We start from the raw sequence: 27,308 nt of genomic DNA, 5'->3' as shown, positions 1-27,308 counted from the left end.
ACTGTCAAACTGAAGGACTTTTGTAATTTTTTTTCCTGGGTAGGAGGGGCTGCAGGCAGAGAAGGACGGTCTTTCACCATGTAACTCTGATCGACATGGGACCAGCAATGTAGACCAGGCTGGCTTTGAACTACCTCCCTCTGCCATTGTGATGCTGGGGATTAGAGGCACGTGTTGTGTCATGTCACCATTCTCAGCTCTTTCTCACTGGAGCAAGGTAAAAGGGATCTCAGGGTCCCTACCCGCTTTTCCAAAGATCTGAGGCAGGGGCTTGATCTCTCTCAAAAGAGCAGACTATTTTCTTTGGAATAATTCAGCTTTGCCCATGGGCAAAATTCCTTTCCCAGGAGGACTTCCATTTGAAAAGGAGTGTCTTCATTCAGTGTCTCCAAAAGGATGAAATTTAGGTTGTGTGAGGACACTTAAAAGGTCAGCTAATTGGCAAGACAGTCCAGGTTTACAGGAAATGTCATCCACAATTGAACAGGGACAGCAGAAAAGGCCAACAGCACACATGTCCATGCAGGCATTTCCCTCATCAAGGTGTTTATCATCAGACCAAAGGCTGCACAGACTACCAGCAAGCAGGGTGAGGAGGAAACCACTGAGAACTGAATTGAAGAATTGAGTGCGGGAAGAGCAATCTTACATATAGATTTTATTTAAAAAATGGTTCATTAAAAAAATGGTTCAAAGCCAGGCGGTGGTGGCACATGCCTTTAATCCCAACACTTGGGAGGCAGATGCAGGCGGATTTCTGAGTTCGAGGCCAGCCTGGTCTACAGAGTGAGTTCCAGAACAGTCAAGGGCTACACAGAGAAACCCTGTCTCAAAAAAAAAAAACCAAAAAAAAAAAAAAAAAGGTTCAATGAAGAGGGAAAACAACATAAAGAATATGGGTTGCATTTGTAGTAAACCTTTGATTTCAGCAAGGATAGTTTAGGTGCTTAGAAAAAAGCTACAGGGGCTGGAGAAATGGCTCAGTGGTTAACAGCACTGACTGCTCTTCCAAAGGTCCTGAGTTTAAATCCCAGTAACCACATGGTGGCTCACAACCATCAGTAAAGAGATATGACGCCCTCTTCTGGGGTGTCTGAAGACAGCTACAGTGTACTTACATATAATAATAAAAAATAAATCTTAAAAAAAAAGATAAAGAAAAGAAAAAAGCTACATACAGATCCTGTAGGAAATTATTGGAGATTGTGATCTTTTTATTATAGAAAAGGATGGAAGTTTCTCTAGTTTAAAAAGTCTGCAATAATATATCTTTTAATTTTTTTTCTTCTTTTGAGCAGACTATTTTCTTTGGAATAATTCAGCTTTGCCCATGGGCAAAATTCCTTTCCCAGGAGGACATTTTTTTGAAAAGGAGTTTCTGGTTCATTACTGTTTCAAGTAATTTTTCTATCCTGTTTTAGTATTATTGAAGTTAAAAAGATCATGCTGATATCTTCATTTAAAAATTTTCCATTCCTGATAAATTCAGTGCTGTAATTTTTCCACTGTCATTTTCAATGTTGAATTCGGTATTTGATTTGAGTATATTGGTAATGCTGGGTTTGCCATATCGTAGGACATGATCTTGTTACATTCTGTGTGTGTGCTTCAACCCGAATCACTTTCTTATAGTCTGAACTGTATCTAATACCTCCCTTTGGCAGGCTCGCGATGTATATAGAGTGGGGTCAGTTTACAAAGACCTCACTGTTCTCCGGCTTCATTTCTCACACTGACTACATGCACTGCTAGAGGTTCTGTACTTAGAGCCAGCACTGTAGACCCTCCCTTTAGGCTTGTGAATGCTTAATACTTAGAGAGCTGGATGTGCAGGTGCAAACCCAGCACTCCAGCTTCCTGGGACAACGCAGCAGGAAGACTGCCACATTCAAAGCCAGCCTGGGCTGCATACCAAGGAGAGCAAGACCTTGCCTCAAAAAAACAAAGTTCATACTGACGCGCCAAGGAGTGTAAGGAAGGCTCTTCCAAGTGTGAAGTGACATCTATAACCCAGTACACAGTACAACTGCCTGTGACTGAAATAATTCTTTCAGGAAATAATACTTATTTTCGCTATTTGAGTTGCGCGCGCACGCGTGTGTGTAATTTTTTTTCCTTTTCCTTTTTTTTTTTTTTTTTTTTTTTTTTTGAGCCAAGCTTTTAGTCTGTCGCCCAGGCTGGCTAAGAACTCCGAGGCAATCCTCCTGCCTCCATCTTCCAAGTTCTGGGTTGACAGGTGTGCGCCCCAAACCTGGCTCTAACCAGAGGTTTCTTACTGAAATTCATAGAAAACCACCACTCGCACCAGTACCCCTTCCTGGTGGCTGTCTTAGGAAACATTAAAAGTAGACTCCTCTAGCATGCTCGGCAGCAGCAGTCTGTCCAGGAGCCAGCAAAGTGAGGCGCGGCTGTGCTGTCACCAGCGCCGGGTCTCCAGAGCGCTGGGCTGGAGCGTGGCTCGCGCACCTATCCTTAGGGAGGCTGGGTGGATGATGCAGGGCTCGACCGGCTATCCTGCTCTCCAGCTCAGCCCCGCCCCTCTCCTCCGGCCCGGCGAATTCAAATCGGCCCCGCCGAAGGGCAGAACACCGAGTGATCGATCGCTCCCGCCCCGCGAGCCGCCATTTTTGGAAGGTGGGAGGAGAAAGGCAGGTGGGCGCGGTGCCTGCTGTGCCTGCTCTGCGGGATGCTGACCGGACTTGGCGGCTCTCTGCAGCGCGTCAGGGCTAGGGCAGCACGGCTGGCCGGCGCCCTTCCTTCGGCTGCTTCTCCGGAATGAGGCCTCGGCGCCCGCGCGGGACGACTCGGTTCCTCAGAGCGTGAGTGCGGCGCGCGCGCGCGCGCGCCCTCCGCTGTCAGTTGGCGCGCGCTCCCGTCGTCCCTCCGCGCGCCCCCGCGGCTCTCCCCCCCCACCCCTCCCGGCGCTGGCTCGGCGCAGACTCGCTTGTTTGTTTCTGCAGGAATCCTAGGAGAGGCCGAAGCCGCCGTGATGCCGGGGAAGCTGAAGGTGAAAATTGTGGCCGGTCGCCATTTGCCGGTGATGGACCGTGCCAGTGACCTGACGGATGCCTTCGTGGAGGTTGGTTCCTGGTCCTGCCCCTCAGAGCACGGGGCGCAGAGCCCTGCCCTTCCCGCGGTCCCCGGCTCCGTGGAGGGATGCCGCCCTCCCGCCCCCAGCCCGTGGGATGTGGCCATCAGCCCTGGACTCGTCCCGCTGCCGGGCTCGCAGTGTCCCCCGGGGTCAGGGCGTCAGTCCGACCACCTGCCGGTCCGAGGCGTGGCCACGGAGGATTAAGAGGTTAAGGGCCATTGCTGCAGCAAGTCCACGCAGCCAGCCCTCTGGGGGCACCCGCAGTCCCACGGTGCGACTACATCCAACCCCAACACTGTCTGAATCATCAGTGCAAGTCACACACAACAGCAGCACTAAAACTGCCCGTGTGTAGACTGGTAGGGAGATGAGCTGTCTCTGGGTAATTTATTGCCTTGAGGTAGGAAGTCAATTAAGTGCCATGGATTTCAATTGCAAAATTGCTTTTTAAGTCTAATGATTAGTTTAAAAGTCATGCAAATTAGCACAGGCCTACTGTCCGGAAGTTAATAACTCAGAACCTGAAAGAAGCCGAGGAGAAATTGTAATAAAAGTTGACATGATGAGGCAGACCATTAGAGCAATAATCATTTGGGCTATTAATGCTTAGGGTTCAAAGACATATGACAGTATACTTCTACTCAATATATTTTTAAACATTCTAGAACCTAATTAACTGCAATTCACTCTATTTATTTTTTATTTTTTATGGCATTTGTTGAGTTCAACTTCATTTTTTTTTAATTTAAAATAAAACAAACAAAACCAGTTTGTTCTTGGGCCAGATGTTAACAGAGAACTAAAGATAACTGAAACTGTATTACCTTTCAGGAAGCCTGGAGAATGATTCACACAGCTGATATCTGTTGAGCTTCATTTTTGCGGCGTTTGTGTTATGTACTTTTGAATCCTTAATCTTTACAGTAGAGCTGCTAGGAGCCATATTTCCCATCTTCCAGGTTAGGCTCTGGAGAATTGGGCAGAAATAATATGCCTGTGATTACCTACCTTGTAAACCTCCACAGCCCAGCAGCAGCCTCTTCCATTCCTGCTTCTCTAGAGAAGATGCTATTATGTTTGAACAAGGGAACTTAAATTTGTATCAGAGTTCAAGAAATCCCTCCAGGAAGTAACGTTTGAGCCGAGCCATGAGGAGCACCTGGGACTTTTCAGACAAAGGCACAGAATTTGGTAAATGCAATGTTCAGGAAGCCATTTTAGTATAAGGTATACCTGGAGTAAGACGTGGGTACTGGAGTTTGGAGATGAAGCTGGAGAGATGGGTTGGATGGAGCCAAGCCTTTTTTTCTTTCTTTCTATGTTTCCCTTTGTAAGTGGGAGAGGGTTTTCAGTAGAAAGGAGATTGTTTGTTTGTTTGTTTTTGCCACCACTGATTTTTTTTTTAATTATGTTGTCCATAAGATGGCCTGAATGAGTATGGCATTTATTTTATTCTGAAGGTAGAGTTTCACTTAATTGGCCAACCTTATTTTGAGATTAAAATCCTATCTCAAGACAGGCTTGGTATACACACTCTTAATCCTAGTGTTTAGGAGGCACAGGCAGGTAGATCTCTGAGTTTGAAGTTAGTGTGTTCTATAGAGTTCCAAGGCCCACCAGAAATACATAGACTGTATGTCAGAAATAAGGGAATGAAATAAAAGCATGGCTGTTCTGGAGCTCACTCTGTAGACCACTGGCCCCCATGTTCTGAGAAGCTAGGATGACAGAAATGTGCCACCAAACAGCCCTTTCCATAAATAGGTCATGATGGCTGTTTGCTGGGCCCTGTGCTGTTCTGGTCTAGCTAATGTGTGTATGATGATGAACAAGATGAATTTGGTTTCTGATTTTAAGGAACTTTTATTTTGGTGACTAAGATAGACGATTAAAAAGTACAGAACTTCTGAAGTATATAATGCAAATTAGGAAGAAATTGTTATGGGTGCCTTAATAGAATACAGTGGAGAATGATAAGGATCATCAGTTTTAGGCTGTGAGGTCAGTGTCAATCAAGCAAACACCTGTTGGTTTGTGTAAAGGGATGAGGAGGCAGAAGAGAAGCTGGGGGAGCCTGGTGTGTTACAGGAATGTAGGAGCAGGTAGGTGACTGTCTTAGTGAAGGGGAGGGAGAGGAGTGTGAGCTACATTTGGGGAAATGATCAAGGCGCTAATGGTGCAAGGCATGGGAAGCCATGGCTAAGACTCAATTTTATAACTCACTTGGTAACTCATTGAAGGATACTTTAACTGCAGTGTGTTGAATCCAGTCTGTGTAGTTCAAATAACAGGCTCACATGGTGGATTTGGTAATGGAGAGAAGTGGATGCATTCCAGATCTATTTTAAAGGCAGATTAGAGCATTTGTTGGTAGAGTGGAACCAGGGACCAGGCCAAGGAGAAGTAAAACACAATCCCCGGCTTTCTGGAGTAGGTAGGCCATGTTTTCTACAACTGCAGGAGGATGGGGATCTCTTGAGAAGACTCAGTTTCCTCCTGGATGTGTTAGGCATGAAATGTTTTCTAACAACATTTGTCAAAGAGGCAGCTGATTTATGGCTGTAATGTTAAAAGAACACCTTGAGTTAAAGCTGAGGGCAGCTTGGTCTGTCCTGTGAGATCGACTACCCTTGATCCCTGTCATTGCTTTTTCTTCTTTTCTTTTCTTTTCCTTTTCTTTCTTCCTTCCTTCCTTTCTTCCTTCCTTCCTTCCTTCCTTCCTTCCTTCCTTCCTTCCTTCCTTCCTTCCTTCCTTCCTTCCTTTCTTTTTCTTTTGATGTGGTTTCTTTGTGTAGCCTGGCTGTTCTGGAACTCACTCTGTAGACCACTGGCCTTTGCCTCCCAAGTGCTGGGAGTAAAGCTGTGAACTACCATACTTGGCTCTATATTTTGCTTTTAAAACATATTCTTTGTATGTATGTATTATAGTGTGTATCTTGCTTTTTAAAACATATTCTTTGTGTGTATGTATTATAGTGTGTATCTGTCTGTCTGTCTGTCTGTGTTGTGTGTGTATGAGTGTACACATGCTACAGCATGGTGAATATAGAGGTCGGAGGACAATTTTTAGGAGTTGATTTTCTCATGTTGATTTCAGGGTTCGAATTTAAGTTATAAGGCTTGTGTGGCAAGGTCTTTACCTGCTGAGCTATCTAGCTGACCCTATATCATATATTTTGAAGTCTATCTTGAGATATATGTGTAGAAACTATAATTTATTTATACTCATGATAAAATGAGCTCAGATAGGACAACAGTGTGTGTGTTGTGCATGATTTCCGTATTGAGGTTCTTGCTCATAAATGTAGTAGAAAATGGGAACTCATCAGGATGAATCATTGGCTAGTTATTGTGCTCTGGTATATATTAGACACTGGAGTGGGCCAAGGATATAGTGATGAAAGCAAAAGACTTTCTTCAGGTAGGAGGGGGTAATTTATATGTCATATAATTAAATAGTGAGGTAGATGAGAAATTGGTCTGGACTACGGACTAGGGAGTATCTCCTGTGGATAAGAATTTCACATGGAAAAACAGTTGTATAGTTTTGAGATTTGTCATTTCAGATCTTCAGTGCTATTGGCCATCTGGTTTTCCAAAACAAGCTGTCATAGAAAATATTTAATCTCTCTTGGGGCTTTTTACCCTACCTTTGATTATTCAGTTCTCAGATAAAAGACACACAACCTTTATATTTATAATAAGCCTTAATCAGCACTTTAAAGCAGGGTAGATATCTACTCTCAAAGCTATTATGTCTTCTTCCCTGCCAATAACTCCACAATATGACTTGCTATGTTCTGTCTGGGCTGTTCTTAACTCCAACTGGCCAGTCCTCATGGCCATGATTCAAGGTTCTTACTTCGTGGCATCTTCTCCTCTTTCCATCTTTTGCTTCCTCACCCACTCCTTGTAGTCTCTCCTCAGACCCCCAAGCCCAGGAACCAAAACCCCTGCCTATCTCCTGCCCAGCTACAGGCAGTGAGCATCTTTATTTAATAAGTATTTTTAAATTAAGGAGCAAGTTCACATTGTACATGTGGATTCCTTCACTGCTGTGGGCAACTAGGCTTGGAGACCAGTATTTAGCATTAGACCACATGGCACAGGACCAGACCTCAATAGCCAGCAGCTCACCAGAGCAAGCAAGCAGTATTCATGTAATGTGATGGTTCTAGTTCATTTGTTGTTTATTTTAGTCTGTCACTGTGTAGTCCTGTGCCTCAAACTTTTGGCTATCTTGCTTCTGTCTCTGAAGGGTCTGGATCATAGATATCTGCCCGTGTGTTTAAGTTACTTTTCTGTTACTGTGAAGATGTACCATGACCAAGGAAACTTATAGAAGAAACTTTATTGTGACTTCCACTTTCAGAGGGTGAGTCCATGACCATCATGGTGGGGAGCATGGCAGCAGATAGGAGGACATGGTGATGGAGCAGTAGCTGAGAGCTCCCATCTGATCTATAGACACAAGGCAGAGAGAGACCAACTACCATGGCGACACACCCAGTGACATACTCTTCCAACAAGACCACAGCTCTAAATCCTTCCCAAACAGCTCTAACGACTGGTGTCTAAGCATGCAAACACAGAATCCTGTCATGGTCATTCTCCATCCAGTCAGGCCTGGCAAGAGCTATGGATTGTGAAAGTTATAAGGATATTAAGACCTATTACAAGGACTAGAGAGGTGGCCAGTAGTTAGGAGCAGTGAATAATCATGCAGAGGGCCCTGGTTCAATTCCCAGCACCAATGTATCCATTCACCATGGTCTGTAATTCCAGTCAGGGAATCTGACACCTTCTCTGGTCTCCACAGATACTAGACATTGCACGAGGTGTGCAGATATACATGTACACAACACACACACACACACACACACACACACACACACACACCTTATTACAAAACTTTGTTCTGTAAAACTGTCTTGGAGTCTAGGTATATTTCCTTTGAGACAAAGTCTTGCTTTGTAGCCCATGCTACAGACTTGTGTGGCCTTGCCTGGCTTTAGATTTCTCAGTCATGTGACTATCTATTGGGCTATTCAAAAGCCATGACAAGGTGGGAATCACTGTTGGGAATTTTGCATTGCAGGGCACCTAGTGTTTCTGGATCTTATATACTGCCTCAATTTCCCCAAAACATGACTAGAAATTTCTCAAACTTGAGGCTGGTGAGGTGGTTCAGTAGGTTATGATGCTCATTGCCAAGCCTGGGAACCTGAGTTCAGTCCCTAAAACTGTATAGTGAAAGGAGAGAATTGACTTCCAAAAGTATCCTCTGACCTTCATAGGTGCCAGGCACACACAAACTACATATACATATAAAGAGACAAATCAGTTAACTAGTGTTTAAAAAAAAAGAGTGACATTTCTAACACTCAATTAGAGGCTGGTCCTGTTCTTTAATTTAATGTGCATGGGATATATCCTTGAAAAAACTTGACTTTAAGAGGACATTCAAAGATGGGGTGTGGCGATGCATATCTTTAATCCTCAGAAGCAGAGTAAGGTAGATCTTTGAGTTTGAGGCCAGCCTGGTGTGTATAGTGAATTCTGTGCCAGCTAGAGTTACATAGTAAGACTGTCTCAAAAAATGTTATTTGAGTAGGAGGAGAAGGAGAAGGAAACTGTTAAGAGTATGGGAAAAAATAAGGAAAATAATAAATGTCTTAGTAAGTTGGCGAGGCAGTTTCTGCAAAGAGGAAACCCTCAGTTTTTGAAAATAATTTATTTTATTTGATGTGTGCAGCTCTTTGCCTGCATGTATATATGTGTACCACATGCTTGACTGGTGTCCAAGGAGGTTGGAAGAGAACATGGAGTCTCTGGAACTGGAATTGAGGCTCGCTGTCAGTTGCTGTGTAGGTCCTAGGAAGCAAGCCTAGGCCCTCTGTAGGGACTGTGCTTTTCCAGCAGAGCTGTCTCTCCAGCCCCAAGCCTCAAGTGCTCAGGTAGCACTGATGTGGAAGGGACTCGATGGGTCAGTATGGAGAGTTACTGAGCTCGTGTGTGAAGCTGAGGTCTTACTCTAGGGACTTGCAGAGAATTGGGATGCTTGAGCGAGAAGTGGCATGAGCAGGCCGTGATGCAGGAGAGGAGGAAGGCTGTGCTCTTTGACGTGCACAGAGTTTTTAGCAATTAAGGAAATAAGATTCTAGGACATATTGTCTAATAAGAGTAATCCTGCAGGACGGAGGAAATTAGCAGGAAATGGAGGATAATGAAGGATTACAATTAAAGGGATAAGCTCTGTGACACAGATTGTGAGATAAGCTGGGGGGAGAGGGGCTAAGGGAGCCTAGGCGGCTCACTCCTAATGAGAAACCCACCTCCCTCACATCCTCCAGCCTTGCCAGTGACAGCTCTAGTGTGCACTGCCATAGGAACTCGTGATGCTGTCTCTGGAGGATAGTTAAATGCACACAGGGACATAGAAAAAGTCCTTTTCACAAGAGTAGGACCACCTTGGTGATGGCAAGGCCAGGAATAGAACATATGTAGTTGGAAGGAGGTTGTTGTTGAAAAGATTAGGAAGTAAATCCTGCTTGGTAAAAGGGTACAGATTGTTGAGCAGTCTTGAACTTAGGGTGAGAGTCTGTTTAGCTACCTTCTCAACTGGTTCCTTTGATAGCCCATGGAGCTGTATAGGTTGTAGTGGTCTGCGTGCTCCTGTACTGTAGACTGCTGTCCAGTGTGCATGGAGTTTCCCATCACTTGTCTAATAGAGCACACTAGGAGGGACTTACGTCTATTCCCAGAGAGGGTTCTGTCAACTGTATTTATTATTGCTATTTATTTAAATCTTAGTACACCAGTAACATGAGTTTTAAAAGAGTTAGTCAGTGCTATATATAAAGTCTTATAGAAGTAGTCACTGCCCAGTGTAGGGGATGCTAGAGTAGTGGCCAGGAGTGGATGAGTGGGAGGAGGAGCGCCCTCATAGAGGCAAAGCAGAGGTGGGTTTGTGGAGGAGTAACTGGGAAGGGGGATGTCATTTGAAAATGTAAATGAATAAAATGATTAGTAAAAAAATAACAGTACACTAAGAAATTTTAAAATAAAGATTTAATTTTCATTGCCCCAAAAAAGTAGTCACTGATAATTGCTCTTGAATTAGGAGAAAAGACTTAAAAAATACAATACCTTGTTTATATTAAAATGTAAATTAAAATTAAAAAATATTACAACTGGCTTTAAATCATGCTATCATATAAATATAAGCCAGATTACAGATCATATCAGTGTAGTTTGTGCAGAAATTGTTATTTTATTGTAAAATGCATTTAATTTGTAATTAAAAAGATATTTTGTATGTGTGCCTGTGTGCACATGAGCATACACACACACACACACACACACACACACACACACACACGTGGAGTTCAGGGGGACTCTCTTTCTCTGTGGGTTCTGAGGAGGAATCTCACATAATCAGACTTGCAATTCATTTTTCCATACTGCACTTAAGTTTTTAGTAATTCTGTGATCTAACCAAATTTGCTTGAATAACATATCAAATATTGGTCCAAGTTGTGCTGGCTGAGGGAATTTCTCCTTTGATGTGAAGACCAAGTTGTAAAGGTGGTTATTCTTGAGCAGACAATGGAGCTCAGAGGTGAAATGTGTAAGACCCGTGGCCTAATCGCCAATACAGACAAAACCAAAATGTTCTTTTTGCAGGAGTCTTTAGGATGAATAATATAAGGAGTTTAGTAAATAGATCTTCATATTAACGTTCATGCTACAGATTGGCTAAACTGTGCTGTCCTTATCTGTTTATCGAATCATCTGAGGGAGCATGGAGAGAAAACTGATTTTTAATCAGAATTTTTCCATCATACCAGGTGTTTTCATGGATACCGTATAGTCATGAAATGTCCTGGTAACCTTATTTTTAGAGGAAAAAGCAGATTTGAACAACAGGTTAAGTAACTTGAGTAGAAAATGCTCTACCCCATTGTGGGACTCTCAGTTAAAATCCTGCTGCTCTAAAGGAAGTTGTAAGATGTTCATTTAATTGCTGAGTAATAAAATCTCCTTTGAAGTTAACTAGACTTAAGGAACTGTGGTTTTTCATTAGAAGGGTGTCACCCACAGTGGCCGTGTGTGGTCTAACATTTTCCCACTTTTGTTTATTGAAATGTGGGGATGATAAATCTTTAAGTTATTTTGAGTTGACAGTTGACAAAGAGAAAAGATGAATTATCCGTACTACCACTTGTCTACTCCTAAGAAATCCCTTTCCCCAAAGTGTGGCATTTAGACAAAAGACAATACCCACTCAGGGACTGGGGAATCAGCTTCTACCTGCTATCAGGAAGCATTCTTCTTATCTGCGGACCTTGGACTTGACCTTTAACACGTGCCTTTGGGGTCTTGCATATCTCAGTCTTTACTAGCTTCTAGATTCCTTCAAGGTCTACCCAACAACTACTCCAGTTTACAGATTTCCCTCCTTCCAGGTACTTGCTCCCTGAAAGCCCTGGAAATGTTTTCTGCACTGCCTCTCTCTGCTTCCCTAGAGACAGACAGCCTTGGCGGATGGAATAAACTTTGCCCTTTTCCGCCTGCAACCGCTATTTTGGTTTCTTTACTGTGCCCGGTGTCATTCATTACTGTTGTGGAAAAAAGAGGACTGTGAGCTTAACTTAAAATATTGTGAGCACTCTTTGCCATGAGTCAGAACCCTTCAATATATTTGGCTTTTGAGTGGTTTTGTAATTCTAACAGACATTTTACCTCAAATATAGAGGTTTTAGGTAAATTAAACAACAGTGTATCTAAAATACTTGGAAGAGCTTCTATTCCTTGATCACCTTTGGTGTCCTGATTGGCTCAGTCCTTCATATGCTGTGGTGAGCAGAGAACAAAGCTGTGAGTGGCAGCTGCACCTGCAGTCCCAGCCACAGAAAGGCCATGGGCTCTAATTTTTTTTTTAAAAAGTTTTAATTTATTAATTTTTTAAAAGGTAGGGATGTTTGAATGTTTTTAATCAGTATTAAAGACTGTTGGATGAACTATTTATGCTTTTAAAGTGTATTTTGTTACTTAAGTTAAATAGAAGTTGCCTTTTAATAGCTGTAAATAAGAATTAAAAAGTCTTTCAGTTTGGGTGTGTTAATGCTCTTTTGAGTATTTCCTTAGAGGTATATTGAAATGCTAGTTGTTAGAACTTGTGCTTTTAAGGTAGTATTCATCAATTATTTTAGGATACTAGTGGTTATAGAAAATGTCAACGTCTAAAATTCATGTTTGTTTGCTAGGCTTTTTCTTTTTTGAAACATGCTATTTTCATTTGATAGCTTGTTGCACTAACACCTGTAACCACGTTGTTGAAGAAATTTCAGGCTTATATTTGTTGTTATATAAAATTGTAGATTCAAGATGCTTCTTTTAACAAAATTTATTAGTAATATGTTTTTGATTTTGTTTAGAATTAATTTCTTGAAAGTTGCTGACTTGTCTTTGTCTTCTGTACTATTGGTAAAGGTGGCAGACTTAGAGGTGAAAATTATTACCACTGTGTTGATTTAAGGTTTTTTTTTTTTTTTTTTTTTTTTTTTTTTTTTTTTTTGTGAACCTGGAATTTACTCTGTAGGGCAGCTGGCCTTGAACTCTTGGCAAGCTTCCTGACTCAGCCTTCTCAGTACTGGAATTATAGGCATGTGCTATCTACCCTTCCCCTCCTGGCTGCTTGTGACAGACTGGGAACTTAGTTCGTCATTTGGCAAATGCCTTTCTCAGTTTATGATTTATCTTGATTGCTTAGATGAGGATCCGATGTCTTCTTTCTCTTCTGATTTTGTTGTAACTGTTCTCCTTCAAGTGGATGTACCAACTCCTCCCTCAGTGCTGATATAATGATGCATGTGTTCTGTTCCCTGTAAAGCCACTCAGGTAGACCAGTAGGTGGTCCCTGTGCCTTGTATCCTGCTTGCTTACCTGGGCAGATCAACCCTTCTTCATTTTTCTTAGGATATTTATCTTTCCCCCTTCATTTTATTAATCCTCACTTTGCTTAGCTGCCACTAACATTTATTAGCCCAATACCCCCCCACCCCCACCCCATTTTAGGTAATCTCTTGCTATGCAGACCAGACTGGCTTGGAATTTAGAGATCTGACTTCTCTTCTGAGTGCTAGAATTAAAGACATGTGCCACCACTCCAAGACTAGCATTTTAAAACTATTTTTGATGTTATATTTAAATAGTTTCTTCTTATTCTTTTTTTTTTTTTTTTTTTAGGTAAAATTTGGTAATACAACCTTTAAGACAGATGTGTATCTCAAGTCACTCAATCCTCAGTGGAACTCAGAGTGGTTTAAATTTGAGGTAAGCTGTTGAATAACTTTGTTGTTTGTGTGTGACTCCTTTTCCTGAGAATGATGAAGAGCATGTTCTCCTTTAAGTATGCTAGTTTTTATGCCTGGGAATATTTCCTCCTGTTCATTTGTGAGTATTGGCTTTGAAGCATTACATCATAGTTAAAATATATGCCAATGTAAATGGAAACTGGTGTCCTCATAGGCATTGTGTTCCTGAGTTCTTTGAGCTCTGGCATATACCAGATCTGAAGAGCAATGCAGACTTGGAGACAAACACAGTCTTGTCTTTTTAAACTACGTCGTAGCTATAATGGATCTGAGGTTGACCTTGAGCTCTTGGGCTTCCTGTTCCTACTTTGCTGGATCATAGGCATTTGACCCCAGGCCTGGTTCCAGCCACTTTTGCAGTTTGAATTTTGAGGCCAGGACTTGCAGTATTATTGTTGCTGGCCTCAAGCTGAGACCCTCCTGCCTCAGCCTCCCTCGCAGCTGGTTCATTCTTGCTCAGCTTCACTTTAGGCATACTCCATAGCATTAGGTACACTTAATGTTGTGCAAACATTACTACTATTTCCAAACCTTTATTATCCTAAACAGAAACTGTGCCCTGTGAGCCATAATTCCATCCCCTTCTTTTTATTGACCTTGGTAGCTTTTTATGTTTCTTGTTCCTTTGAATTTATTTAGGATATAACTCTTTATGCATTTGAGGATGACCTTGAACTTCTGGTTCTTCTGTTTCTATTTCCAAAGTTCTGGGATTATAGGCTTCTTGTTTTTAAATTTTATTCATTCATTCATTCATTCATTCATTCATTCGTGTACTCACTCACTCACTCACTCAATTTTTACTAATATAGGTGTTTGGCTTGCCTGTGTATGAGCACCATGTGTGTGCATGGTGGCTTGGAGAGCTAAACCTGTGTCCTCTGGCAGGGCAACCAGGGCTCTTAGTCACTGAGCCTCTCTCAGCTCCTGGACTTTATTTTTAAATTTAATTATTTATATTTTGTTGTTGAATTGTAGGAATTATTTATGTGTATATATATTTACATATATACCCAGGGATTGAGCTTAGGTCTTTATATGTTTTATATATTTTAAGTATTTATTCTTATCATATACCACTTGCAGATACTTTCTGATCTTTAGTAGGTTTTACTTTCTTTCTTTCTTGATTTTTTTTTTTTTTTTTGGTCAAGACTAGATTTCTTTGTGTAGCTCTGGCTGTCCTGAAATTCACTCTGTAGCTCAGACTATCATTGAACTCAAAGATCTGCCCTTCTGAGTACTGGGATTAAAACCATGTGCATCACTGACTGGTTTCTTGATACTTTTTTTTGATGTACAGATTTTTTTTTTTAAATGAAGTTTGGTACATGTATTCCTGTTGCTGTTTATGCTTTTGTATCACAAATTCACTTCCTGTTTTTTCTTCTGAGAATATCACGGTTTAGCGCTTATCTATAGGCCACTGGTTAATTTTGAATCAGCTTCTTTGGTGGTATGGAAGAGACTGGCTAATTTCTTTCTTGTGTATGAAGTAATTTAGATATTTAATTCTCATTTGTTAAGAGTCTTACTTCTCCATTGATGAGAGCTAAGACTCTCTCTCTTTTTTTTGTTTACAAGTCAACCAGGTGCTGGAGAGATGGCTCAGTGGTTAGGAGGACTGGCTGATTTTCCAGAGAATCATTTGGTACCTGACTTTCATGTGGGCAGCTCATAACTGCTTAGAGAATTTCTGAGGATCCAGTGCAGTTTTCTGGCCTCTGTGTGCACTTGTATTCATATATGTATGTGTAAATAGACATACATACAACACAAACACACATACCACACAAACACATGAGACACACACATCTCACATACACACAAATACACACTCGAACATACACAGATAAACACATGCCCATACCTACACTTTCAAAAGTCAACAGAAGAGGCTTTATGTTAGACTCACCGGGACTAGGAATTAATTCTCATTGGCTGTGGTTGCTGTGGGTTATTGGGCATAGATGTGACTCTGTGGGGGTGTCTGGCGGACAAAGGGTCAAGGGTGAATGAAAGTGGGGCAGGAGTTGAGTGGGCTGTGAGGTCCTGGTAGAGAAGAGCCTGGCTCAATGTTGGGTTCCGAGACGGAAGGAGAAGGTAGGCAGGGTTGAGAGGAGTGCTCACGTCCAAGAGCACTGCCATCTTCTCCAAGGCTTGGAGGAGGTGCTTCTTGTCCTCTTATCCATGCTTATTTTCTGCCTTCTTTCTCTATCTGCACTTTGTCTCCTGCCCAGCAGGGATCCTTTTGAGGCATCTTGGGTGTTTGGTGGCTGTGTGGAGTACTCTACACTATCCTGAGCCATTCTCTCTGTTATGCCTATGATGGGTTCTTCTAGCTCTCTGTAAAAACGTTGGTTTCTTGTTGTGCCTAGCTATCTCCTGGTAGTGTCTGCCTTTTTTGTGTGTGTGTACCTATTTACTTAAATCAATTGTCTCAGTTTCCAACAGTCTAGCTCTACCATTGTGAGTTGTGGGGACAGGGTTATGAGGCCTTGAAGAAGCTCTTACTTACAACACAGTTTTGTTGTGGTTCTTACATAGTACAGACAATGATTCCCTGTCTCCCTCCTCTGAGCCCTACTTTGCAGTCATTGTGCAACTGGGTAAAGGGTAGCTCCTCTGTCCTTTAAGGAAAGAGAATGAAGTGTAGCAGACTGTTGGCTAATCTGCAGGGTACTGTGGTTTTTCTGAGAGCCTTCCAAGCTACCAGGGAAGGAAAAAAAAATCACACTGCTTTGCTCCTGGTCAATGGCAGCATTGCGATCTCTCCTTTGGTGCCAGAAAATGTATTCTGCAAGAGTCAGGATGCTGTGAAATGCCAAGGTCTGACTCCTATTCCTAGTCCTGGCTAGTTTATCCATGTCTGCACTCATGCTACCCATTTTGAGTTTCATTTTCCTCAGTGTAATCTTTTCAGAGGTACATCAGGGTGGCTGTAATTCTGTGTTCATACAGGAAAATCTTGTGTGGTAATATGAGCTGGCAGCAGTGAAATTGGGTGTTACTCTTAAATCAGTTAGGCATTAAGTTGGTTTGAATATTGGCATTTTGAGACATTTGTGTTCTTCAGGTAATATACGGGCATGAGTAGTATAGGCATGCTGTCTTAGTCACTGTTCTTTTGCTGTGAAGAGTTACCATGACCAAGGCAACACTTAAAGAAAGCATTTAATTCAAAGTTAGCTGACAGTTTCAGAGGTTTAGTCCATTGTCATCATGGTGGGAGCAGATATGGTGGTAGAGCTACATCCTTATCCACAAGCAGAGAGAGATGGGCCACGCGTGGCATGGGCTTTTGAAACCTTATAGCCCACCCCCAGACACACTCCCTTCAACAAGCTCACATTTCCTAATTGTGTTAATCATTACCAATAGTACCACTCCCTAGTGATCAAGTATGAAATATATGGGCCTCTGGGGGCCATTCTTATTCAAACCACCACATTCTACTTCAGGGCCCTCACAGACTTGCAGCCATATCAAATTCAAAAATGCATTCAGTCCAGTGTCAAAGACCCCATAGATATTGCAGCCTTAACACTCTTTAAAAGTGCAATATTCAAAATCTCTTTTGAAACTCATGGAGGTCTATTAACTGTTACCCTGTAAAATCAAAAAGCAGATCATATACTCTCAGCATACAGTGACACAGATTATAATCATCATTCCAGAAGGGTGGAAAGGGAGCTTAGTAAGCAAATACTAGACCAAAGCAATACTGAAAACCAGTTGGGCAAACCCCACACTCTGCATTTCCATGTGATCCCAAAACACTCTTCAGAGCTCCAGCTTTTAGCTTTGTTGACTGCACCATACTTCTCTTTGACTGGTTCCACACCTCATCTGTAGCTCTCCTAGGCAGAGATCCCACAGCTCTTGTTGAATAGTTTTAATCCTAATCCAGGGTTTGTAGTCGTCTTTGACCATTTAGTTTCCAGATAAAAGACACACATAACCTTTATATTTATAATAAGCTTTAATCAGCACAAGAGCTGGGCAAATTTATACTCTGTGCTATTATATCTATTTCCCAGCCAGTAATCCTTTTATATAATTTGCCATGTTTCATCTGGGCTGCTCTTAACTCCAGTTAGCCAGCCCACATGGCCATCACTTTAAGATTCTTACCCCATGGCAGCAGCTTCTTTTTTCACCTTCTTCCCTCTCCTTGTGGTCTCCTCAGACCCCAAGGCTGGGAACCTATGGAGTCCCCCCACCCCCACCCCTCTCCATCTCCCTTCTGCTTAGCTATAGGCTGTAGGCATCATTATTCTCTAATCTTGGATAACTTGGGGGCAACTTTACATAGCATCGCTTGTGTATATCAGACTCTCTTGTCCATGGAGGCAACTAGGCAATGGGGGCCAATAGTTAGCATTACAATACAAGCAAAAGACCAAACTTTAACAGACTCTGGCATCTCTAACATCTTAGGGGTCCTTACCACAGTCCAGGCTTTGCCTACACAACTTCATGTTATGGCCTCTCCCTGCTTTTATGAGAGGACACCCTGATACACACCTGGCCTCAGCACCTTTGTCTCCTTGACTCTGAAACCTGAAAACATGGTCAAAACTTCCAAGTTCTACCTGTTAGGGCTGGAACATGGTTCCCTCATTCAAATACATTTTCATCAGCTTTCTGTTTCAATGATTTCCATCACTCCTTGAGTTTTTCTGAATTACTTTTCACAAGTTGGAGCTGAACTGAGGTTACCACTCTTTATTCCATTTAGTATCAGTCATTCTTTCTCTCCTCTCAACCCCTAACAGGATTTCTCTTTGTAGTCTTGGCAGTACTGGTTTACTCTGTAGACTAGGCTAGCTTCGAACTCACAGAGATCTGCCTGCCTCTGCCTCCCAGGCGTGGGGATTAAAGGCATGCACTACTACTATCTGGCTTTCTTTAAACTTTATATCTTTGTGCAGTGAATTTAGCTCCATTACACTTCCTGGTGCTCCTTCCTCCTCAAGCCAGACACTTTTTCCTTGTTTAGCTTGCTCCCTTTCATTTAGATGTGTATCAGAGTGATCACTGATAACCTCAGGACAGAGTCAGTACTAGACTGCCTTGAAATCTCTTCTGCCAACACTTAAAGTGTTCAGCTGCTTTCCTAATCTAAAGCTTAAAAGTCTATGTTCTGCCAACAAGCAGCATGGTCAGGCATGGTACAGCAATACCCTTCTCCCTGGTACCAATTTCTGTCTTAGTCACTTTTCTGTTTCTGTGAAGAGACACCATTACCGAGGCAAAACATAAAAAAGAAAGCATTTAACTGGGAGCCTGCTTACAGTTTCAGAGTCTCCTTACTGCATTATTATCATAGTGGGAGCAGACATGGTTCTGGAAAAGTAGTGGAGAGCCACATTCAGATCCACAGGCAGAGAGAGAGACAGAGACATTGACAGAGAGACCAAGAGACACGTGGGGGGAGTGCTCATACAGAGAGACAGACAGACTGCCAGACTGCACCTGGCATGGACTTTTGAAATCTCAGAGCCCTGCACCCCCTCCTGCTCACCCCCTCCCTATGATACACTCATACTTCCTCCAAAATGGTCATACCTCTTAATCTTTTTCAATAGTGACACTCCCTGGTGACTAAACATTCAAATATATGGGGCAATCCTTTTCAAACCACCACATATACTAAGGAAACAAAACTGCAAGTTGAAAACCTGCTCAGCTGAGCAGTGGTAGCACATGCCTTTAATTCCAGTGCTTGGTAGGCAGAGGCAAGAGGATCTCTGTGAGTTCCAGGCCAGCCTGATCTACAGTCAAGTTCCAGGACAGCCAGAACTACAGTGAAACCCTATCTCAAATAAAATGAAACAAGCTGCTGCTATACTTGTGCCTCAGCTCACAGCCAGTAATGGATTCACTTGTGATATGGGCATGGTGGACAGTAGCTACCATTCCTAAGTATCTCCCTGTGGGATGTGCCTGTGTGTCTCCAAAGAACCACGTCTGAGTAGCTTGGCTGTGTCCCCTACAAAGGGACTCAGATGTAGAAACTGTTTTTCCTAGAAGTAGCTTTTCTCCAAAGGTTACCAAGGGATGGATCCCTTTTAAGAGGTTTCCCATTTTACAAAGCTCTGGGTACTAGTTGCACTTGTAATTTACTACTTGAAAGAGAGGCTGGGAAATGTAGTCTTTTAATGGGGCATATTGCTATGCAGTTGATAATGTCTAAACATTTCAAATATTTCTGAGAAGCCAAGCTTGTTGACACATGTCTTTAATCCTACCATTGGGGAAGCTGAGGTAAAGCCCATCTTGGTCTATCTATTGAGTTCCAGGACAGCCTGGGCTTCATAGACCTTGTGGGGGAGGGGCATGCAGACACCCACACCCACACACCACACACATACCTAACATACATGAGGTCTAGATGTGTATCACAATGCTGTAATTAAACATCACAGTCCTGAAATAAAATGCATAAATGCAAAATTCATTCTAAAAACATAAACTTTTAGCTCATACTTGTAGAATTAGATTGCATATAGATTCAGATACTACCTCCTTTTCTATAGCAAATTTCATTAAAGACTTATTTCTTGAAGCCAATTACCATAGTATGCCTATAGTCTCAATATTTGGGAGGCTGAGAGGCAGGATGCTTTCAAGTTGGAGGCCAGCCTGGGCTACTTGGTAAGATTCTGCCTCTAAACACACACACACACACACACACACACACCACATCACATACACACACACACACCACACACACACACCACACCACATACACACATACACACACACACACACACACACACACACACACACACACACACACATTTCTGAGGAAGTTTTTATTTCTCGCTATTCTGGAATTGCATCCAAGGCCTTGTGCTGTATGCTGCAGGTGCTCTGCCACTGGTTTATAGTGCTTGGCCCAAGTCACTATGCTTGTGTTTGCTAATCTCTCTCCCTCTGCCCTTGACGATAATCCCCAAGATCCCTTTATGATTCAGCAGTGTACAGCTTAGTGATGCTTAAGGTTTCAAAGGTTTAAGCTTTAATTTCAGGGTGTGCTTTTAGGTGGATGATGAAGATTTACAAGATGAACCTCTGCAGATCACAGTTCTTGACCACGATACTTACAGTGCGAACGATGCTATTGGCAAGGTATACATTGACATCGACCCCTTGCTGTACAGTGAAGCTGCCACAGTCATCTCAGGATGGTTCCCCATTTACGACACCATACATGGTAAGGAGCAGTGCTGGGAGGAAAGGAGGTGCAGCGTGTCTTCTCTGTGTGCCTGAAGGACATTTGTACTATGCTGTTCTTTTTAACATCATATTTCTAAAAGACATCTTAGAAAATAGCCAAGTATCCAAAAGTTGCAGAGAGAGTCACCATTTCTCTGAGCAGTTAAAATGCCTGCTGACTCCATGTGACAGACAAAGGAAATGTGTCATTTAAAAGTTGTCCAAGGGGTAGGGTGGGTCTGCTAGAGCATTTCCTAGCCAGCATTATACTGTGGGATGGTTTCTAGCACTAACAAAAGAAAGAAAGGAAAAAGTAAAATACAGAATAATGATGTATTGATAGTCTATACTTTAAGATATGTTTTCTAACTGATTAATGTTGTTACTTAAAGCTAGCTCCTTCTCCAGAGATGGTAGTACGTGCTTTCAATTCCACTATCTGAGGCTAAGGGGAAAGACTGGGTGGAGGCTAGCACGTGGTCTGGGAATGTCAAGGCCCACACTACAGTTGTGGGTTTTGTGAGTTGAGAGCTATTTTCTTCACAGTGGTCACGTCAGTCATGGTTTTAGTCAGTTTCCCGTGTGTTTCTGAGGAGTTGTGACATGTGGAGCAGAAGTGAGACAGAGATTTGCAAAAATTGTTTTATTTTTATAAAGTGTTCAAGTTCATTTTTTATGAGTAAAGAAAGCAATGATTAAATTTTTAAAAATTGGCAACATTAATTTTATTATGATACATTTTAGTAAAATTTATAAAAATTTATATGAAAATTCCTTGAAATTGTCAATAGTTTTTAGACTGTAAAGTAGTTGTGACCAGCAAACTCCGATCCTTGCTAATCTAACTGGAAAAGAGCATGAGCTCAGATCCCCAGCACCAGTGCGTGAACACGGCACCTTCTGTAATACCAGCGGGAAACCCCTGGAATTTATTATTCTGTCAGTGATTCCAAAGAACTCATAGACCCAGATGAAAGCAATAAACTGCTATGTGCATGAAATAGTTTCCCAACATTCTTTTTTTCTCTTGTTCTTTCAAAACAGGGTTTCTCTGGGTAGCCCTGGCTGTCCTGGAGCTTGTTCTGCTGGCTTTGAACTCAGAGATCCACCTGCCTCTGCTTCTCACCACCACCACCACATGGCTTAATTTCCCAACGTTTAACCAACATTTAAGGTTGGTTAGTTAAAGGTTGAGCATAGTTAATTGGCTTAATATGGGCTCTGTATTTGAACTATCTCTTCTTGTTTTAGTAAATCCTAAAGGCTTTTCTTAGAAGTTGTTAGTAGATGAAGACAGTCATGAAAAGGTAGTCAGTCAGTGTTTAGCAGCAGGGCGGGGTCATTTCTTTTCATTGCAGCATGTTCCGAAAGCCCACGGATGAACGTCTCCTGCTCAGTCAGCGTCTGCGTGGCACAGGAGTGTGTCCTTGTTCCCTGCGAGCTGGCCTTTGTTCTTGACCTTCCCTTTGTTAGTTACTAGCACTGTGTAAGTTAGTAAACCTTACTTACATACTGCTTTCCTCGTTAAAATGAGGACGTGCTACTGTAGGAATGAGCTCCCTGGGTCGGTGCTCTGAGCGGGTCATGTCATGGCACACGTCCTCCATCACTGCCAGCGCCCACTATCAGAGCTGGGACTCGGGCCTCAGTCATCTTGGCTCACATGGCTGAGCTGGTAGGGAATGGATACAGTGCCTTTCTCAGCCTGTCTCCTGCTCACCGTCAGCGCACTGAGGGGCCTGCCGGGAGCAAGGCTCCTAGGAGCACAGCGGCTGTGCACAGAGGCTGGACATGGCCTGACAGGCAGTGATTGCGTATGTTTGTGGCATGATTTCATTGTATATTTTCTCAACTTAGAAACTTGATTTTCTTTTTTAAATCTGAAGGTATCCGCGGAGAAATCAATGTCATTGTCAAAGTAGACCTCTTCAATGATTTAAACAGGTTTAGACAGTCTTCGTGTGGAGTTAAATTCTTCTGCAGTAAGTAAATACATTGTCTTGTTTAACATTAGTAATTTTTAAATATGGAAAACTAATACTCAGAAGAATTAGTTGAGAAACTGTGTAGTTTTGATGTAAGAGGGAAAATGGTAAGTTTCTAGAAGTAATTGCTGTAGCTGTGACTGTTTAATCTTGTTTTAGAGAAAATGATGTCTAATTTTTACAAGTTCTTAGAAATTTTTGTTAGAAAAACCCTGAGGCATTTTGCTGCAGTATAAAATGCTGGGTAAGAAACAGAACTGTGAACAGCACTGAGGACCAGTGCAGCCTGGACACGTGACACCCGGGACAGTGATGTGTAGTGTCATACAAAGCCTGTACCCATGATACCCCAGGACAGTGATGTGTGCGGGTCTGCTCTGGCTGCTCAACACCAGCCTCTGTTATTGGGTGGAGCCCCCCAAGTAGCCATCATCAGCATGTGAATGTTTCTTGAGATACTGGTATGGGTGTCCCCCTTCTGAATCTGACTAGATCTGACCATACATTTATTTCACTGAGTGTCAAATACATCTGTTTACTGTGTACCCTGGACCGGGTATTGTGACTACTGTACCCGTAGGTTATATGGCTGTGGATGCTGCTAGGGACAGTAGGTCTGCGGGGCTCTAAAGTGTGAGATGGAAAAACTCACAACGCTCATCTTGTTTTCATAGACTTAAATTTATTTTTAACTTGTATAGATTCATGTGATACTGTGATATTTTGATTTTCTATTTAATGTCTAGCTATTCTCTGAATCATGAAAGTACAGTTTACATTTGTTACTCTTTTTTTTTTTTTTTTTTTTTTTGGATTTGTTTTTTTTCGAGACAGGGTTTCTCTGTATAGCCCTGGCTGTCCTGGAACTCACTTGGTAGACCAGGCTGGCCTCGAACTCAGAAATCCGCCTGCCTCTGCCTCCAAGAGTGCTAGGATTACAGGAGTGCGCCACCACTGCCCGGCTTACATTTGTTACTCTTATGTGAGAGAAGTGAGAGGTTTGACAACAGGAAATTATTTTTAGGATAAAACAGATCTAACAGGTTCTCTGAGGACTCATAATTGCATTGAGGTTTGTCATAGATACTCTTGCATTAGATCTAAAACATGAAAACTGGATGGATACTTTTTCTTTTGTTTATATGCATATGTTTTAAAGATTTAAGTTTGGCTTTATGATTTATTAAAGGATAATAACTAATTTATTTTAACAGCAACATCTATTCCAAAGTGCTACAGAGCTGTGGTAATCCATGGATTTGTAGAAGAACTTGTGGTTAATGAGGACCCCGAGTATCAATGGATTGATCGAATCCGTACCCCAAGGGCATCGAATGAAGCTAGGCAGAGACTCATTTCCCTAATGTCAGGTATTCTAGTAAAGCTCTTACTTGATTAGTAAAGCACTTACTTGACTTACTTGATTGACTTAGTCTTAAAATCTTCACTTTCCTTTCACATGGTTCTTGAAATTTTACAACATAGGTTGTGAATTTTAAGTGTTGATTCCTTTCCCCAGGTACCATCCCATGGAACCACTGAACACTTTAGCAAGTAGAGATCTAAATCAGGTTGTGTGTGTGTGTGTGTGTGTGTGTGTGTGTGTGTGTGAACATGCAGACACATAGGTATGTGTGTCGTTGTGGAGAATTAAGTATTCCTCAACCACTGGCTGTTAAAAAAAACTTTCTTTTTTCTTTATAAGACACGGTTTTGCTCTGGTCTGGAACTCACCAGACTAGTTTGACTGGCTAGTTGATCTCCAGGAATCCATTTCCTCAGTGTTCTGATTATAAATGTGAGCCACTTTTTCAAAACAAAACAAAACAAAACAAAAACGTGGTTTCTGGGAATTGAGCTCAGGTCTTTATTGCAGTATAAACACTTTTCTGACTGAGCTGTTCACCTGGCCCCTTAAAATTTCTCTTAACTGGGTAATGTAAGGACATTGTGTTACACGTGATATAATGTAAGGGAAGAATTGTGTAGATTCCAGAAGGAACTCTGAGCAGGGAGCAGTTGTTTTCTCCTTGGCGTCATTTGCAGTCACAGCTTAGGCAAGCCATGTTTCTTGCTCACGTGTTACCTGTGCACAGTCCTTCCTTGAGAACTGACTACATAGCCTTCTGACTTCTCTACACTTGCCTGACTACCAGTAGATACATGCCAGTAGATGTGGAATTTGTTTCTGTTTGTGTGAGTGTATCTGTACATGTGTGTGTTGCTGCATATATATGTGTGGGCCAGAGGTTAACATCAGTTCTTCTGTTTTCTTGATCCCCTTCCACCTTATGCTTTAGAGGCAGAGTTTCTCACTGAACCTGGAGCTCATCAATTGGCCAGAGTAGCTGGCCAGCAGGGCCCAGGGCTCTACTGCTGGGAGTGTAGGACTGTATTGTCAGAGTTCAGGTTTGTTTATATATATACATCTCTCTCTCTCTCTCTCTCTCTCTCTCTCTCTCTCTCTCTCTCTCACACACACACACACACACACACACACACACACACACTGAAATCAGGTTCTCATGCTTGCACAGCAGAGCCAGAGTCATTGCATGGTGTCTCCCTTCCCTGGATTTGGAGCACGCCTTTCTTGTTCATCCAACTGTCCAACACCTTGACATGAGAGAATGCAGGTATGCAGTGCAGAGCTTAACACACTTCTTCACTGAGTAAGGCACACGGATGAGCGAGTGAGCATTTACTCACCGTGCTTCGACTTATAGCCAGTAGCATCTTACCTCCCTGGGGTGGAGCCCGGGCCAGATAACCTGTTATGAAGTTACAACTGAGTTTCTTTCTTTCTGTAGGTGAATTACAGAGAAAGATTGGCTTGAAAGTCCTTGAGATGAGAGGAAATGCAGTTGTTGGGTACTTGCAGTGCTTTGATCTGGAAGGCGAGTCTGGGTTGGTGGTGCGAGCCATCGGAACAGCATGTACTCTGGATAAACTAAGTGGCCCGGCAGCACTTCTTCCTGCATGCACTTCCCCCTCCAAGGACATGACGGAGTAAGTACGAGTCAGTGCAGGCTTCCCAAGGAGGCTTCCATCTCTCACCGCACGTCCCACTTCTTCTCACACTTCAGCAGCAGTGTTCAACATACAGTTTGCACGTGTGTGATTTTTCTTAAATATTCCAGATCTTTAGACATCATCTATCTAAAGCATAAAATGAGTATTTATGTCCTGTGTGGAATTTGCCTTCCTCTCTAGGAGATGCTTAACTGTAACTATATTTACTGTTAGCAATGTGTAAAGAAGACTGCAGGCTGTCCTGTGTGGGATTCTCAGGCTCCAGTGTCCACCATGTGCAGGCAGTTCATAAAAATAAAGCATTGGCCTCATTAAGTAGTCATACTGGGTCTGTGTAAGGCAGGGTGGGCAAACCTCTTCCCACTCCTCCCCTCCCCTCTGCCCTTCTTCCTTCCTTCCTTCCTTCCTTCCTTCCTTCCTTCCTTCCTTCCTTCCTTCCTTCCTTCCTTCCTTCCTTTTTTCTTCCTTCTTTTCTCCCTTCCTTCCTTCTTTTCTTTCTTCCTTCCTTCTTCCCTCCCTCCCTCCCTCCCTCCCTCCCTCTTTCTCTCCCTCCCTCCCTCCCTCCCTCCCTCCCTCCCTCCCTCTCTCCCTCCCTTCCTTCCTTCCTTCCTTCCTTCCTTCCTTCCTTCCTTCCTTCCTTCCTTCCTTCCTTCCTTCTATCTTTTCTTTCCCTGTTTAGAGATCGGTTCTTACTTTGTTGCCCAAGCTGACCCAAAATTATTGGCTTTAAACTATCTTTAGCTTTTCAAGAGCTGGGATGGAGGTGCTTAGCACTGTGCATACTTAAGCAAACTTTTTCTTTGAAAGACCAGGTAGTAAATTTTAGATACTAGCAGTTTAGACTGTCTTTATTCTCTCTCTCCCTCTCTCTCTCTCTCTCTCTCTCTCTCTCTCTCTCTCTCTCAGACACACACACACACACACACACACACACACACATACGGACACCAAAAAAAAAAAAAACCAAAACTAAACCCAGAAAGCACCCTCCCACCTAGTACCAGACCCCCCCCCCAAACCCCCAAAACAACAACAATAACAACAAGTTATTCCCTTCAAAAGAATTCCCAGTCCATGATGTAAGGACGTCTAGACCTACAGACTGCTTGAAGGCTGTGTGCTCAGTACACCTAGTCAGTGTTCCTATGGCTATGAGATACCATGAGCAAAGGAACGTGGGGCAGAAAGGGCAATTTGACTTATACTTCTACATCACCGTTCATCATTGAAGGAGTTGGAACAAGAACTCTAACAGAGTAGAAATCTTGGGAGAGGAGCTGATGCAGAGGCCATAGAGGTGTGCTGCTTACTGGCTTGCTCCTCATGGCTTGCTCATTGTGCTTTCTTATAGCATCTAGGCCTACAGCCAAGGGATGGCACCACCCACAATGGGCTTTTCCCTCCTCAGTAATTAATAAAGTGTCCTGTGATTGACTTGGCCTGTGGTTTTCACTTGTTTCAAAGGTAGATTCAGAGTTTGGTTAGTTTTCCATACCTAATCAGAAAATTCTAAATCTGGAATACTCTAAAACTGGAAAAACAGTACCAGTCCCCAAGAGCCTTGGGTTTCAGAGCTTAGATTTTGGGGTTTTTAGG

The 27,308-nt window shown here is 42.5% G+C and overlaps 1 protein-coding gene across 6 annotated transcripts in view; it reads left to right on the top strand.

Annotated features, from left to right (window-relative positions):
* Positions 1–2,900: 2,900 nt before the first annotated feature.
* C2cd5 (C2 calcium dependent domain containing 5) overlaps positions 2,901–27,308 on the top strand; it is an 85,161-nt gene continuing 60,753 nt past the window's right edge. For 4 of the 6 annotated variants that reach the window (XM_052175231.1, XM_052175230.1, XM_052175229.1 and 1 more), the window contains exons 1-6: positions 2,902–3,079; positions 13,343–13,429; positions 20,521–20,692; positions 22,581–22,676; positions 23,894–24,049; positions 25,490–25,688. In XM_052175231.1, the coding sequence (XP_052031191.1) occupies positions 2,990–3,079; positions 13,343–13,429; positions 20,521–20,692; positions 22,581–22,676; positions 23,894–24,049; positions 25,490–25,688 (800 nt within the window). In that variant the 5' untranslated portion in view covers positions 2,902–2,989. Of the gene's footprint in view, positions 3,080–13,342; positions 13,430–20,520; positions 20,693–22,580; positions 22,677–23,893; positions 24,050–25,489; positions 25,689–27,308 lie in introns of all 6 variants that reach the window. The other 2 variants (XM_052175232.1, XM_052175233.1) reach the window with 1 other exon arrangement.

This window comes from Apodemus sylvaticus, chromosome 2 (assembly GCF_947179515.1).
Source record: "Apodemus sylvaticus chromosome 2, mApoSyl1.1, whole genome shotgun sequence".
In the NCBI taxonomy this organism is placed as follows: Eukaryota; Metazoa; Chordata; class Mammalia; order Rodentia; family Muridae; genus Apodemus; species Apodemus sylvaticus.
The sequence above is the reverse complement of the archived record's forward strand: the minus strand, read 5'-3'. Positions and strand labels throughout refer to the sequence as shown.